Here is a 17,281-nt window from a genome sequence, read left to right as displayed (position 1 = left end):
CTAGACAAACAGATAATCTTAACTATGGTTTGTTTGAAACAAGTACACTTCAAACCATGGGTTATTAAGCTTAACCACAGTTTAGGCTTCAGACAAAATGTCAAGTTGTGGTTAATTTAAAACAGAAGTTTCTTTTCTCCTCTTTGTGGCCACATCGGACAGGGCAGTATAGAAAACCAAAGCTCTGTGTGGCTTGTCCTCATAACACTAAACCATGGCTTAGCATAATGTATGAATAGCCCCAATGGGAGAGCTCACACGACAGCCCACCATGGGTTATTTAGGCTGTGGTGAGGCTGCAGTGTGCGCGGTCATCAGACTGAATACACAACCCTTGCTTGGCGGTTGTTGTGTCATGCAAACCCAGCGAGCAATGGTAATGAGAGGGTTAAGCAACCCTCACATAAACAAACCCTCGCAAAAACAGCAGTGCTGCTGCCCATGTGTTGATAGGAATAGTGAGATGTGAGCGTATTATATCAGCTTTGAAATCTCTGTACTGGCTACCACAGGGGTGAGTACTAGTGTACAAAGCCCTAAACAGCTCAGGGCCCAGGTACTTAGGATTGCCTTCCCCAGTCCTGACCATCTTGGGATTTAAGATGCTGGGAAGGCTTCGCTTGTAGTGCCCTTGAGGAATATGGTCTGTGGAACTACCACACATGGCAGGCCTTCTTGGAGGTGGCACTGCAGCTATGGAACTCCCTTCTGGTAGAGATTTGGCTGTACCCCCACGCTGTTGTAATTTCGCTACAAGTAAAAACCACATTCTTCTTTATTAACACATATATATGAAGCTGCCTAATATCGAGTCAAACCATTGGTTCATCTAGCTCAGTACTACGTACACCAACTATAAGTAGCTCTCCAGGGTTTCCGACTGGGATCTCTCCCAGCCCTATCTGGATGTTCCAGGGATTGAACCTGGGACCATCTGCTTGCATAACTCAGCTAAGGCCCCTCCCCATTATATCATTACTCTTTACTCCCTCCCCCTTTTTCTATGTGCTTTGTGGAAAATGCAATTATGTAGCATATTTATAAGATGTACCTGACTTTTTATGAACGATTTGTTTCATAAAGAAATCATCCATTAGAAAAAGAACAGCAGCAAAATACCATGTCTCTTACAAATTTACAGAAAGGGTAAGTGCCTCAAATGCTGAGAACACAGAAGCCCCATTTCACTGTCTGTGTCGCTGGCATTACATCTGAACACACCCAAACCATGGTGTGGCATTATGGAAATCAGCCCCAAGGACACTTAGCCTTGTATGCTCCCTCTCTCTCCTCCTCCTCCATTGTGTAAAGAAACCTGGAATGCTGGTTAGTAGCAAACCAGAGTTTGCTATTTTGTCCTAAGAGGAAAACTACAGCTTGCTGGAAACCAGAATCAGAAGTTCTGAACTGCTATGTGTGAGGGGAAGGAAAAAGCATGCTACATTCTTGTAATGCTAAACCATGGTTTGGCATGGTTGTGTCTGAACAACCCCTTTATAGTTCTCAAAATGTGAGATGGTTCTCTGCTGAGATGCAAGTTAGTCTCAGACCTTAGTCTCAGTTCATTCTTTCAGCTAAACTGTAAGCATTTGCTTCAGTTCTTTCTTTTACAACATAAATGAATGAAGTCAGGAATAAAAGAGCGTAAGTACCTCAGCACTTATTTTTTATCCTTAAATCATTTGACAGTGTTCTCTATACTTTGTCTGCTATTAAGTTCTAGCATAAGCTCTTTTGGTCCCACTGTTTACAATTTGTCTACCTCAAGTGTACACACGTCTACTTGTCAACTGAGAGCTCTAGCCTATGAAAGTGCATGCCACAATAAGGGCGCAATCCTATCGGGATAGGTGGCCATCTCCAAACTCGGAGGCAACCACCTATCCAATAGAGGGTAGGAGCAGTATGGAAGGGATTTTCCCCTCCAGGCTTCAGCCTCCCTGAATTCGCAGCTAGACAGCCGATTTCAGCTGTCTAGCCGCAGGAAGTCCGAGTGGGGGCAGCAGACACTGGGCAATGCACAGGAAGCATCAGAAAGGCATTTCCGCCCTCCCCGCCCCCAGAAACACCCCATTTGTGCTGCTCTTACGAGTGTGGGGCAGATCCACGCTACCTACAAGGCAGCATGGGAGGGGTGGAGGTCGGTTCTCAGGGAACTGACCTATCCTATGGCTGTCTAGCCGCTGACTAGCAGCCATAGGATTGTACCCTAAATCTGTCAGCTTGAAAAGATCACGGTCCTGGTTGCAGGATTTAATCTTGGGGCAATTATTTTCCCAGAGATCTCCACAGGCCACATTAAAAAAAATTAACACCCGAAGAACGCCCAGAAGTATATGGTACAGGGCCGAAATGTCTTGGGCTATTCTGAGGAACAAAACGTTGTTTTTTTTACATCCTGGGACTTTGTCTCTCCATTTCATCGTGTGATTTTGGATGTTTCCAATTTTGTCTGACTTTAGCTTTAAAAGGTGCCACAAGATACTTTTTTTGTTGCAACAGACCAATATGGCTACTCCTCTAAAAGTTGAAACTACCTGTACATCTTTGTTTTTCCATTTATTTCTTACCTCCTGTTGTGACGGCACTGGGACATGAGCAATAAATTTCTGCTGACTGTCCTCGCCTTCCTTTTCCTTTCCGCTTTCTTCGTCAGACTGCAATACATTCAGAACATGCTTATTCAGTTTAATGTTTGCCTCGGTACACATTACTGGAACTAAACCTTGCAAAAAGTGATTAAGGCGTGTGCACAAAAACATACAAGTGCATACAATCACCCACACCATGTTAATTTTTAAAACAAGCCTGCTTACTTTCTTTTCCACCTAGGTCTTCCATGCCTGTGACACATGGAAGCACATCCATGGACTTATTACTGACATATGAGCAAACTGCAAGAGCACAGGTGAGCTACCATATACAGTGGGAAGTGCGAACGACTGCAAAGGCTAAAAAACTGCATTACCTCCACATTCTGTTTATCTAGTCTAAGTGTAACTTCACAAAACTACAAAAGAAAGGAACAGCAGGGTAAAGCTTTCAAAAGGCCTTTTCTCTATTTCTTGATTCACATGACAGGCCCAACGGAATAGCATATTAACAGTAAAAACCCGAGCACCCGTGATCAGAAAAGGATGCTAAAATACAAAGAATTCTAAAGAATATTAAAATGGGCCCAGGTCATGTGCCTGAAGCATAACCAAATCAGCAAGACAGCATAATACTGCCATTTACTTGCCAATTACATACAGAATGTACCATAGCTCAGAGAACAGCAAGTCTACAAAATCATGCAACATGACCAAGGGTGCTTTTTACAGTTTGACTGAATGGGGACACAATTCTCTCATACATGAAAACGTAGCCAAATATTTTACTTATTCAATATCCATTATCTCAGTTTTCTCAGCACCTTATACAAATACAAATACAATACAAATCTCAAGAGCCTCTTGTTGAGGGTGAAAGAGGAGAGTGCAAAAGCTGGTTTGAAACTCAACATTAAAAAAACGAAGATCATGGCATGTGGCCCCATCACTTCCTGGCATATAGAAGGGGAAGAAATGGAAGCAGTGACAGATTTTACTTTCTTGGGCTCCAAGATCACCGCAGACGGTGACTGTAGCCCTGAAATTAAAAGACGCTTGCTCCTTGGGAGGAAAGCTATGGCAAACCTAGACAGCATAGTAAGAAGCAGACATCACCTTGCCAGCAAAGGTCTGTCTAATCAAAGCTATGGTTTTCCCAGTGGTAATGTATGGCTGTGAGAGCTGGACTATAAGGAAGGCTGAGCGCCGAAGAATTGATGCTTTCGAACTGTGGTGCTGGAGAAGACTCTTACGAGTCCCCTGGACTGCAAGGAGGTCAAATCAGTCTATCCTAAAGGAAATCAACCCTGAGTGCTCATTGGAAGGACAGATAATGAAGCTGAAGCTCCAATATTTTGGCCACCTAATGCAAAGAGAAAACTCCCTGGAAAAGACCCTGATGCTGGGAAAGACTGAAGGCAAAAGGAGAAGGGGACGGCAGAGGATGAGATGGCTAGATAGCATCACGGATGCAATGAATATGAACTTGAGCACGCTCCGGGAGAGAGCGCAGGACAGGAAGGCCTGGCGTGCTATGGTCCATGGGGTCACGAAGAGTCGGACACGACTGAACGACTGAACAACAACAACAAAATACAAATACATATTCTTGGTCTAGAGTAGAGATGCTGCGAATTCAGAAAATGGCATCTGACTTGAGCCCAGCAAGTTCACAGAACCGAAAGTTGGGTGCATATATGCTGTCAAGTAAAAACATCCCTGAGACTGGGGGCGGGGGGGGGGGGGGAATTCAACAGAAAAGGGAATACGTGGTGCCTAACCCCACCACCACCACTTGATAAATTGGTAATTCCTGTTTAGTCCAAGAGCCAAACCAGACATTATGGCAGCACACCTGTGTATGAAAGTTGGGCTGCCACATCCACAAGAAGCTCTATGTGCCTGCTAAAGCACAGCACAGGTAGGCAGAAGAGGGAATTGGACGCTGTGCCCCCTACATAGGGATGCTAGAGAAATCTGCAATGGAGCCAAATGAGTTCGGGTTTTCATGAGTCTGACCCACAGATTCCGCAGCAGACTGGCTTTCGACAGCAGTGTCGGACGGATTCTGCAGACCGGTTTTCTGACTTGCCTGAATTTTGCACAAATTTTGTCACAGAAAAATACACAAAATAAAAAAAAAACCCAACCACATAAAGACGGAAAATGTGCATTTGGGAGAAATTTGTGCATTTTCACATGTGTGAATTTGCACAAATTCGGAAACAAACAAAATCCAATTCCATTGATGGATGGAACAAAAGGCGCCTCACAATCCATGAAACAGATGGAATGGATTTTACACAGTCCATACATCCCTCCCCCTACCTCCATCTCCCTGAAACTGCTTCGCACCAGCTATTTTTCTTCCACTGGTGCTGAGGGAATTGAGGTAAGCCCCCTGGGGGAAAAATTGGGGCGAACTATTTTCAGGAGGAGGAAGTAGGGGTGAGGGGGTTTTCAGCTCCCCTTGCTGCTTGGACTTTCAATGGCCACCCATTTCATATGAAATTGGAACAGCTCAACCTCAGCTCGGCTGCCTTAAGAGTCTAGTTATATCCTCAAGTAAAAGCAGGAAATTGAGGTGACTGCCACCTCTATTTCCTAACCTGGTCACATGTGGCAAGATATCAAGCATTATTATTATTATTATTATTATTACTACAGAAAGCTGAAGTTAATTTATTGAAACACACACACAGCTGAAGAGGAGTGTTCTCAGTAACCAACCACAGTAAGTACAGCCAGAACAGGAATTAAATACAATGTAATTATTCTGTTTATCATGCATATGAAGACATTAAATGTGCAGACCTATCCAAGTTTGCTAACATGTATACCACTCTTAATGAATTCTTTTAACATTCATGACATACCACTATTAACAGGACTTAAATGCCTCAAACCAGTACAATACCTCATCATCATTTACTGCATAGATGTTTACTTCCTCCTCCTCCTCTTCCTTGTCACCTCTTGCAAGTCGTGCTTCTTTCTCAGCTTTCCATTTTTCCACTGCTTCTGCAATAACTTGGAAAGTAAAATGGTATTTTAAAAGTTGCATTAAAGACACCAAACTCCCAAGATTGGATTGTGCAAGCTCTCAGCACTACATTTTTATTACCTTTGACGTAGAATGACCTGGTTCACACATAATACTAACCCATGGTTTGGTTAATCCACCATTTGTTGCCCTACCCATAGTTTGTCTGGCAGATGATCAGAACAAACTGTGGTTTGCTTTCTCAATCTCTGGAATGTTTGTTTTCCCTCCTTGTATTCCAAATGTCTTTGCAGTGCTGTAGTACTGGCATGTAGAGCAGTTGTTTGGTGGTTAGTTTTTTAGCACTGTTGCCTGTCACCTCTGTAGCCTTGCAAAACAACCCATGAAGAACCCATGGTTCTGTGTTCACATACAACAACAACCCATGGTTTAAACAACCCAGAGTTCACAACCCATCAATAAGCCATGGATTCTCTTTCTGGGTTGTTCATGGTTAATGAACCATGGTTTGTTAGTGTGGTTCAGTTCGCACTTCAACTCAACCCAGAATTCAACAACCCATACCATGGGTTAGCGGTTAGTTAGTTATGTGGGAATCCACCCACTGAGAACTAGGTCTTCTGAAGTGTCCGAATCTAAATCCCTGAGATTTATAAACACTGTGCAAATACAATGCCAAAAGAACCAGTTCTCACATCAGACAATGAAATTGTGAACATTCAGTGAATCTACAATTGGATACATCAGTGTCTATTTGCACCATTAGAACTGCCCCTCCTTGAAAACAGATATGGTATAATTGGAGAAGGCATTTAGAAGGGGGAACTTTATTACAATCATACAAGAAACTCAGAGCAATATCCACAGGGTTATCCTATTTTATCCTCACAAATCCCCAAGAGCTAGATTAGGCTGAAGAGTGAGTGGTCCATAACAGCTGGGTAATTATTTGAACCTGGTTCTCTCCTTAATCAAAGTAAAATGCTCAAAAAGTCTATTACAACGCACTGGCCCTTTTATTTGAAACCAAGCAATGTATCACGGAGTGAGGGTTTTAAATAGCATACACAGTTTGTTTACTTAGCAGATATTCATTTTATTGGCTTATCATTAAGCTTTAAGCAATCAAATTCTACAATTTAGTCCAATTTGGACTTTTGATTAATTTTAAAAACAAATCAGCAGTAATTTGTCATTTTTAGCTTCTTTTCTAGATCACCCAGGACTGCATTACTTAGCATACATTTTGATTTAAGCCTTCTGAAAACCATATTACTTACCTTTCCCAAGTAACCATTTTTTCACCAACCCTTGTTTACCTTTTGCCCAGTGCTATGATTACACTGATAATAAGTGCTATGATAACAGATTCTCAGGAAGTCTACTATTAAAATGGTTTACTTCATGTATATATAAAGAATTCTATCACGTTTATGAGGTGTGACTTCTGTTTACAAAAGCTAGGTTGGCTCTCCTCTAGTGCATAATGTTTGTGTGTACTCAATGACTTCATTTTTATATGAACTTCCCCAACATATCAAGCAATGAAGTGAAATGGACTGAATTATTTCTAGAACCTCTTTTAAAAAGGTACACTTCCTCCCTTCCAGCTCTCTTGATAGAGGTAGCACACATATCAACAATAAAGAGCCCTGTGGCATCTTGAAGACTAAAATAATGCATTGCGGCATGAGCTTTCCGTAGGTTCCAGTTTATTTTAACAGATACATGAAGTGACCTGGAAACTTGTTAAGTTTTTATACAGTGTAGGGGAAACAAGTTTGTTTTTTTACACAGCAAAACTCAATGGAAAACAAATTGCAAGACAACAATATTCAATGAGACCATGGCCATACTGGCTGGGGATGATGGGAACTGTAGCCCAACACATCAAGAAGGCATCACGATGGGAAAGGATGATGTGGAGACTTACCATCTTTTTTTCACAATAAAATCTACGGAGCACAGCAAGCCAGACAGCCTGATTCTCATAACATACATCCTCCAAACCTTACACTCCCATTAAAGCAGCATGTTAGGGAAATGCTTAGAGAAAAAAGCTGTAAATTGATCAGAATGGCATCTAGTCCACTATCTAATTACCAGTGTATTCATTTATGAAAGGCATTCTGAATTCAATAAACAGAACAAGAGAGCATTAAGTTACTTTAAAGTACTGGAATGGTGGAAAGAAGGGAACTCTGTTGGGGGGGGGGGAGAATTCACATCAACTTATAGTGCTTTAACATAACCAACAACAGCAGCTTAGTTATTTCCTTTCCACAGCTCATCTAATTTTCTGCCAGCCCATTTGTTTCCAAAAATACATGAATTAATTTCCTCTGCACCCATGTGATCATCAGCAACATAAATGAAAATCTATGTCCTGGAGTGAACTGCCAAGGAAACAGATTCTGTAAAAGCTCAGAGGTTTTAGCAGTGTTTTCTGAGCTGCACTATAGGACAAAAACTGTATCACTAGGACTCCCATCCAACTGCCTTAGAGAACACTATCTGTACCACTACAAATTCATGGAGGTTAAGGCTATCGATGGCTACTGGTCCTGATGGCTATATGCTACCTTCAGTATTGGAGGCAGTATGCCTATGTACACCAGTTGCTCGGGAACATGGGCGGGAGGGTGCTGTTGCATTCATGTCCTGCTTGTGGGTTTCCCGTGGGTAGCTGCTTGGCCACTGTGTAAACAGAATGCTGGACTAGATCTGATGGATGGCTCTTCTTATGTTCTTACAGCAGAAAAGATCCGATATAGATTAATTTTTCTTTTGCCAGTTTAGTTTAACAGTACCACAGCCTCTGGACCTGACTTCAGGATAATGCAATCCTTACACTAAAATGCGGAGACAAGCTTATTTTATCCAGTATAGGAGTGGACAGCATGAACATCCAAAGCAAGTGATGAGTTAAGGTGGCTTCTAACTGATCAGAAGACATGTTTCAGGGTAATACACCTTGGTGGAATCTTAGTTTTGGAGAGGGGACCTAACTCAGTGGAAGAGCACCTGCTTCACACACAGAAGGTCCCAGGAACACAAAGCAGGGTAGCTGGTGATAGGAAAGACCTCTGCCTAAGCCCCTAACGCAGCCTTCCCCATCCTGCCACCCTCCAGATGTGATGGATAGCAGCTGCCAGCATGGCCAGCACCCCTGCTGGTTGTGGAGATGGGTGCTGTAGTCCAAGGCATCTGCAGGGTACCAGGCTGGGGAGGGCTGCCCTAAACAGCTGCTGCCAGTCAGAGTAGGAGATACCGGGCTAGATGGACCAATGGTTTTATGTCATACAAGGGGAAGGTTCCTACGGTGGAGGAGTCCAAGTGAAGCAAGAGCAAGCAACACTGCTGGAGCATTTCATACATAGCAGAAAGGCAAAACAGAAGACGTGCCACATCTGCTCACACAATACACTGGAAATGCTGCATCTTAAATAAGCAGCAGAAATGCGATCCATCGGAAAAGAGCCAAACTGCTGGCTTCTTTGTATTATAGGTAACTAGATGTGGGGGCTCCTGCAAGTGGCATTAAGCAAGGGAACAACTTGCGTTATACTGAGGTATATACCTTTTCTTTCATGTTCCTGTTCCAGCGGCTCCAGCACACCATCATCCTCATCTCTGTAGCCGTAATACTCTGCATCAATGGCCTTCATGAGTTCAGCTCGTGTCTTCCTTGGAGGAGGAAGGGCTGAAGGAATACATGAAAAGTCATTCTCAAAAGATGAAACGGAAGCATGGAGGTTACCCTCCTAGGATTAGCTGGTCATGAAGATTCAGCCAAATGGCCACTGGCACCTCTGTCAAACTACTGGGTAAGGGAGCCACAGGCAACATGCTAATAATGAGTCTCCATTTTTATTCCAGCCTTGTCTCCCAAAGACACAATTGACCACTCTCCTTCTTTTTGGCAGTTATTAAAGTGTCGGCGCTCCTTTGTGTTATCACTACAATGGCTCCAAAATGTACCCAACATTTATATTTCAAAATCTGAGACGGCGTCAAGAAAGATCTGTAAGGTCCTGCAGCACCACAGCTTCTTCACAGTAAGCTACATCCCAATCTTATTGGTTTTAAAATATACAGCAAATATAATATTCCATTGGAAAAGTCCAGCCTGTCGATCAGTTTGAACTCGTCCAGGCATACCCATTACTAGTTGATGTGGGATTAATCATAGCATACAATTTGCATAACAATAAATGATCATAGCACTGACCCTATACACTAATTGTCCTGTGTTGTGACATACAACCCTTCATTTGATTTTCAAATTTTATTTATTTATTTATTTATTTATTAAATTTATTAATCGCCCATCTGACTGGTCACCCAGCCACTCTGGGCGATGTACAACCCACCATAAAACAATTTAAAACAATAAAATTTTACCATAATTTTTTTTTTTTTTAAATACCCTAACCCACCCCAAATGCCTGCCTGAACAACCACGTTTTTAATGCACGACGGAAACTCATTAAAGAGGGGGCATGACGGAGTTCCCTAGGGAGGGAGTTCCACAGAGTGGGGGCCACCACAGAGAAGGCCCTCTCCCTCGTCCCCACCAGTCTAGCTGTCCTGGCTGATGGGACAGAGAGAAGGCCATCCGAGGCTGATCTTGTTAAGCGGCCTGTCTGGTGCTGCTGGAGGCGCTCCTTAAGATAGGCTGGGCCGGAACCATATAGGTGGACTTTCATATGTTTTTTTCTCCAACAGAGACATACTTGGGGTCTCCGTTGCCTCCAACATCAGAGTGGAAGAATGGTTTATTTTTCACCCACTGAAGGGTTAATTCTGAACAGGAAAGCAGTCATAAGAGCATGGGCTTAAACAAAAGTTTCTATTTGATTAAGCAAAGTTTTAAAATTAAGTAAAATTAAAATTAGAACAATAGTAATTATGTCCTGCTTGCTGAACAAGAGAAACTACGGAAAATAACTCCTATCATGCTATCTGAAAATGCTACAATCTTTGCTTGGTAAAACATTGTAGCAGTAGCATTTATTTATTTATTTATTTATTTATTAAATTTATTAATCGCCCATCTGACTGGTCACCCAGCCACTCTGGGTGATGTACAACCCCCATAAAACAATTTAAAACAATAAAACAATTTACCTACAAAAATCAACATGCACGCACACGCACACACCAAAAATACTTACGTTCTTTTTCAAAAAGCTCCCTAACACCAGGTAGGTCTTTAGCAGCTCCAAAATATTTGTAACCCCTGTTTCCTGGAACTTCTTTTCCTTCGTGATCAAGCATTTTCGGACCAATTCTCTTTAAAAAGCGGGGGAGAAGGGAGCAAAAGCCATGATTATTGGTATGTTCTCCTCTCTGGCTTACTAGATAGAACCTGTAGACAGAGCTTCACATGGTTTGGGCAGATTTTAACCACCAGTGTGATCAAAATCTGTCCAAACTGTGTGGAGAAATATGCACACAAACTGCTTAACACATGGAGATCACCCGTACGTCTGCATTATCGCTACCTATGTCGATGGCCATTTATGTAACAATCAAGCATTACTTTGTTAGCAATTTATGACTAATACATTTGTATTGCTTGCACTTTCTTGCAAAGAGATCTAATTATCATTACATACTTACTGCATAATCCGGTCCTCCCAGCTCCTTTATCCGGACTTCCCAGTGCCCCTTTTCTCTTAGGAGTTTGTTAATTTCATCATTTAAGTCACGAATTCTGAATTCGCCTAAACCAGCTATTTTTAAGGGAGAAAAAAAATTACACTCGTTTCAATCAAAAACCACTTTAAAAAGACACTCTCCCTTTTCTAAATTTCTGCAGGAACTGCAGGATACTACTCATTATTGCTTTATTCCTCTCTATCACATCAAGACTATTTCTCCACTTCTGGACAGCTTTAATTGCAACTCATACTCTTTACAAAAAAAAAAAAGTGCGTGAATGTGTTACACAAAAAAACTAGCAGCACCCAGTCCAATTATGATTTCTGCTTAAAGCACAACAGTATCAAGAAAGCTGCCCAATATCTGACCCACCACCCACTTTTAGGCTGGCTTGCTGGATCCCAGACTGACAGTTCAGATACCCTAGCATCCTTTTCCAACAACCACAAATTCTAGATGCTCTGGAGCAGTAGCACCTTCACCAGTTCAGCATCATGAGGCTAGACCCCAGCTGTGGCAGCCCTTCAGGCTCAGCAGCCACAAGAAGCTGCATTTTTAAGAGCACAGTCCTATGCACGGCACCCTTGGAAGATGGAGGGCTCCAACCTTGGAGCCCTCGGTCTATCCAACACCCTGCCAGCAAGGGCCAGGCAGGGCAGAGGGTGGAAGCTTTTACAGCCTTCCAATCCTCTTATTTTGTTGTTTTCAGCTAGACAGTCCTCTGAGTCCATCGAGGGTCTGTCTCCTTCCCCCCTTTTCCCTCCCCAACCCTCTTCCAAGGTTGCTGTTGCGACTTTGGAAGAGGAGCCACCGTGAAGCTTTCTGCATAGACCCCTGCTCAGATTTTCCCCTCCCGAGGTCACAGCGGTGCCTATGGCACCGCTGTGTCTATGGGGGGAAATCCATAATGTCCTATGGCCCCTGGGATGCTCTCCCAGGGACCATAGGACTGCTGTATAAGTAATGCTAGCAAAGAGCACATTCTCCAAATGCATTAGAATATTGGCAGTGTCCCTTCATTAGGAACTTACCATTTTGAATTTGTGCCACCTTCTTGGAAATTTCACCAATAATCTTTTTAAAAAAGAAACATTATACAATTATTAGTTTCCCCCCCCTCAAATTAACAAGAGCCACTTTTAAAATGTACCTTTAGAAACAAATTAGTTTTTCTTAAAATCTGAAAATTCAACCCACTTTGTTGAAGTCTGTGGTACTTTAGTTGATAGGAGGTAGGAGAATTCTTTGGGTGAGAATTTATGGAACACATGAATGGGGCAGATTAGTTTAATGGAGGAAAGGTGTTCTGCATTTCCCCATTTCTGTATCCCCATGTCTATTGCCTAGTTCGAGTAAAAGCCCTATGGACAAGAATTTGTATCTTTTATACTCATATAATACTACTGCTCAGTTTGATGGGATAGGACATGGCTGGGATAGGATTGGATGCAAAAAATAAATATCTGGAATGCCTTCAATATCACATTAGAAATGTAGTGTTTACAGTCTTATTTTTATTTGGTTATTTATTTATCACCCATTTTTCATTATAAAATAGACCCAAAGCGGGGGTCAAAACCAATAATATACAATAAAATCATATAGCATTGACCGATAAAACAGTAACATGGGGAGAACAGAAACATAGGTAAATAAGCCCCAGCAACATAAATTCAATCAAAACCTGGGTGAATAAATAAGTCTTTAGTTGGTTCCAAAAGCTCATAAGACTGGCACTGTCTGTATACTGGGCGGGGGGGGGGGGGTTCCCACAGTTGAGGTGTCTGTATACAGAATGCTACATATCAAACCCCAAACAAATGTGGCACCATCAAGAGGGCTCCCCCACCAGATCTTAATAGACAGGCAGGTACATAAGGGAGAAGGTGCTACATCAGGTATCCAGGATTTTATATGTCAGCACAAGCACTTTGAACCTGGCCCAGTAGCTTATTGACAACTAGCGCCACACCTTCAGAACTGGTGCACTATGTTCCCAGTAGGCTGTCCCTCTCAGCAGCCTTGCCACTACATTTTGCACTAGTTCCAGCTTCTGGACCAACCTCACAGGCAGCCCCACATAAAGTGCATTGCAATGATCCAATCTTAAGGTTCCCAGTGTATGGATCTTACTTTTAACATCCCTGAACAGCAGCTATGTTCAGGTTGTACATATCTTTAGCAACACGTGGAGAGATTGGCTTGGAACCTACCTTCCTTTCTGTGGATGGAACAGAATTCATGTTGAGAGAACAGGGCTTTCTTCAACTGCCCCCTTGCAAATTTGTTCCTGGGGATTGGAAGACTCTTAGCAATGGTGTGAGATGTGGAGCAGGGGACTGCAGATCAAAGGGGGAATTGGCCAAAAAGCATCCCCTTTGTGTGGACAGAAAAGCAATTCAGGATCCAAGCCATTATCCTTCATTTACTACTTTGGCATCTTTTGGTAAAGAGTATCAGGACCTTGTCCTAACTCATATCCAACAAAAAAAGGCTTTAACCCATAAAAGCTTGTATTAACCCATAATAACGTATGCCATTTGTTAGCCTTCAAGATGCCACAGGAGTTCTTTGTTGTTCTTGCTACAGCTAACTACCACAGTTACGACTCTGTATTTAACTTACCCCAAAAGTCTCTTATTACCACAAAATAAGTCTAGTTCACCAGTAGAACTGCTCAGGCTTTAAGTAAGGAGTTTTCTGTCATCACGTGTCCTTACCCCATGTCTGAAATAGCAACTCCTGAAATGGGGTCGAGGGCAAGGGCTGTACCTCTTATAAATCAGGAACTACAAGACATGAGATGAACAGAGAACACTACTCCTCTTGCCACAGGGAACACAATAAATCCCATTGCCACACTAGTAATGTCCCCACCCCCTCAGTTGCACATTAGCATGTCCTATATGAAACTATTGGTTTCTGCCATTTTGGGTAGGGCCTTATGCTCTGGCAGCAGAAAGAAAAGAGAGGCACACTGGAGCTGTGACAGAAAAACAGTGACACAGCTGTCACTGGAGCTGTGACAGCTGTTCTTATATCCCTTTACAAAATGCACATATTCACCGGGGGAGGCCTTCCTCACATCTTGAGACCCACCACCTGAAATACAACTAGAAACATTTTAGTCTAAACACAGGGGGTGAGAGTTAATGTTCTATAAAATGCCATACTAGTGCAAAGTCTATATCATTTTAAATGGTAAAATGCATCTCTCTGGTCTTTATTAGTTTAGCTCCTTAAAGTGACTAGAAACAATGGGACCCTAATTACATTTTAAATATCCAACTTAATGTGACAAGCATTTATCCTTTGTTGACTTCTTAAGATTACGTTTTTGTGCAGAACCTGGTGTTTTGGTTAAGAGATACCTTCTGAAAGGAAATCTTTTCATGACAACTTTCTTCCCTTTTTATTTGGAACGTATGGGTTCCTTCCCCCTACCAATGCAGACATTTTCCCTACATATAACATAGGGTCAAATGACACATGAGTATTTCAAGAAATCACTAAGGAATAGAAGCTAAAACAATGACATAAAGCAGGAATGTATATACCATTATTCAGAACTTGCTACACCATATCAAACAGCAAATACCTGTCGTCTCCATTTCTCAGCTTTGGGCAGTTCATTACATTCTGATGCAAGAAAAGGCCTTCGCTCCTGTTTGAAACAAATACATGCATTATCATCACTCTTTCTTCAGGTTTGTGTACTTTCCAACAATTTATGTTTGCTCAGTCTCACTATACAGCCAATGCAGGCAATATTATGCCCTTTTCATACCTTCTTCATCTCTGTAATAGTTTCGGTAAGGACACAAGCTTACAAACAAAATGTAATAGCTGCATTACTTTACAAACTAGAGAAAACATTGACCCATTCAACTTGAAATGAGGTATCACATGGCTATTCATTGGTAGAGCGTGGTATCATGTGCAGGACTCGAGTTCATAATTGATCCAAGAACAAAATGCTCAAGAGTTGATTCACTGGTAACACAATTAATTAGCAAGGAGGTAAAAAGTTAGAGAATCTCTTTCTGTTTGCCTTGGATAATCATGGAAGATGACAAGCAAGACCATTCGATTATGTCTAATGGCTGCATAGAAAGGTATCTAACCCAATGCTCAAATGTTTGGAAAAGTTTGCCTACCATAAAGGCATATGGCTTTGGTCTTCTAAAATAAAGACTGCTCTGAGAAACCATGGTCTAACTATACACTGTTGGAAACTACTCCTTCTAATCTTTCTCCTCAGAAGCCAAAATATTGCTGATCAATCTCATCTTCGTTTACTTCAACCCCATACTTAATCAACAACATTCAGTTCTCATCTTGGTCCACAGAAATCACTGGCTCTCTAGGTTTGTCCAAAGATTTGTACAGGAATCACACATGCAAAACAAACATGACTACAACAAAGCCTGCAAGCGAAGGCAAGTACTTATGTTTGAACATGACATCACAATTAATGTTAAAGGCCCAGTTTGGATTATCATGTCTGCTTAATAAGCTAATATATGCATGAACCTTTTCCCCATGCCTGGAGAACCCTCGTATGATCATTGATTAAACCAAGTTCTCTCTACCTAACCATAGTTTCCCACTTTGACTAAACTAGTAAATTATGGTTACAAGCTTCAGAACAAGCTGAGATATTAAACTATAGTTTGAAGTTAGTTTAATATCCTGGCTTATTCCAAAGCTGGTAGCTATAGTTTCCTGGTTTGAATGAAACTGGAAAGTATGGTTAATTGGAGACTTCCTAGTTTGATTGTTGTGCACCATGAAGAGTGGCACTAAGGGGCTCTGTAAACAGGCAAAACCTTGCTCATGTCTCAGCTTAATAAGCAGAGATATGGTCAAACACAGCAAAAGTTAACATTTGCACAAGAGAATTCTAATGTCATTTCTAGCAACAGTTTACCAGTGTCATTTTCATGCACACCAGCCCATCTGTATCTTTTACTTCTAATCTATACTTTGTTTGCTCTGCTTATTTGCAAGATGATTTCGATTTAGGACTATTCTAGATGACTACTACTATATTTAACACACAGTGCCACATGCAGCCCCCTGGTTCAATAACTCATACCTTTTGCTATTATTACATGATTGGGGCATGTGTTGCAAGGACAACAGGTTGAGACAAGAAACACATCAGCTAGTATGTATAAAGCCATTCCGCAACCTGGTGCCCTCCAGATGTGCTGCATTACAACTCCCAGCATCCCCTGTGGCTGAGGGATGCTGGAAGTTTATTATTTATTTATTTGATTCATATCCCACCTTTCTTCCATCGTGGAACTCAAGGAGGTTACATGTGGTTCCCATGTGGTCTCCCCTCCAAGCACTGACCAGACCCAGACCTGCTTAGCTTCAGCAAGGTAGCTGTCTCACGTGCCTTCAGACCATGCCTGGGAAGTTGTATTCTAATACATCTGGAGGGCACCAGGTTAGGGAACACTGGTATAAAGCATTCCAGTTCCAAGGAATGTGTTTAAATATATTGTTACCTTCACTTTTCCTTCTTCTAGCTGAGCTTGGCGAAACCTTGCCAAGGCCGTCCTAAAAGAGAGAAGATTTAGTTCAACATCCATTTCTGCAGTTGACTTTTTAAACAACTCAAGGGAATCAGGTCTCAATTAAATTCAGTATTGTATAAGCTAAAATAGATGCATTCCAGCACAGACAAAAACTCCACAACCAAAATATGCAGATGCATCATACAGTTATGACATTTGACATTTAAAGCAGCAAACATAATCCTTGAGGAGTAGATCAAATTTCAGGAAAAATAGTTTGCATGTCGGTCTCTGAAATACTATGCACAAGATGGGGATAATAAGCACAGGCAAAGAATACCAAGATTAGTGTACTGAACGCTATAAAAGCGCAACATGACACTTCTCTATCATTAAAGACCTCCTGTGTGCAGATTAAAGGTAGCAAGTAGCTTAACTGTTAAAAAAAATGCAAAAAACATTCTCAGTGACAGAGAACCAAGATTGATACT

At 41.8% G+C, this 17,281-nt stretch overlaps 1 protein-coding gene across 1 annotated transcript in view; it reads right to left on the bottom strand.

The window, feature by feature from the left end:
• ISY1 (ISY1 spliceosome associated protein) overlaps positions 1-17,281 on the bottom strand; it is a 30,613-nt gene that overhangs the window by 2,614 nt on the left and 10,718 nt on the right. Inside the window, exons 4-11 of the mRNA XM_084829822.1 lie at positions 16,782-16,833; positions 14,861-14,926; positions 12,294-12,336; positions 11,221-11,333; positions 10,773-10,890; positions 9,176-9,298; positions 5,509-5,621; positions 2,571-2,657 (exon numbers count right to left, since the gene is read on the bottom strand). Coding sequence (XP_084685948.1) covers positions 2,571-2,657; positions 5,509-5,621; positions 9,176-9,298; positions 10,773-10,890; positions 11,221-11,333; positions 12,294-12,336; positions 14,861-14,926; positions 16,782-16,833 — 715 coding nt within the window. The remainder of the gene's footprint in view (positions 1-2,570; positions 2,658-5,508; positions 5,622-9,175; positions 9,299-10,772; positions 10,891-11,220; positions 11,334-12,293; positions 12,337-14,860; positions 14,927-16,781; positions 16,834-17,281) is intronic.

This window comes from Heloderma suspectum, chromosome 2, assembly GCF_057233095.1.
Source record: "Heloderma suspectum isolate Gila_16-S chromosome 2, 16-S_ref, whole genome shotgun sequence".
In the NCBI taxonomy this organism is placed as follows: Eukaryota; Metazoa; Chordata; class Lepidosauria; order Squamata; family Helodermatidae; genus Heloderma; species Heloderma suspectum.
Note: the sequence above shows the minus strand (reverse complement) of the source record. Positions and strands in the feature narration are given on the sequence as shown.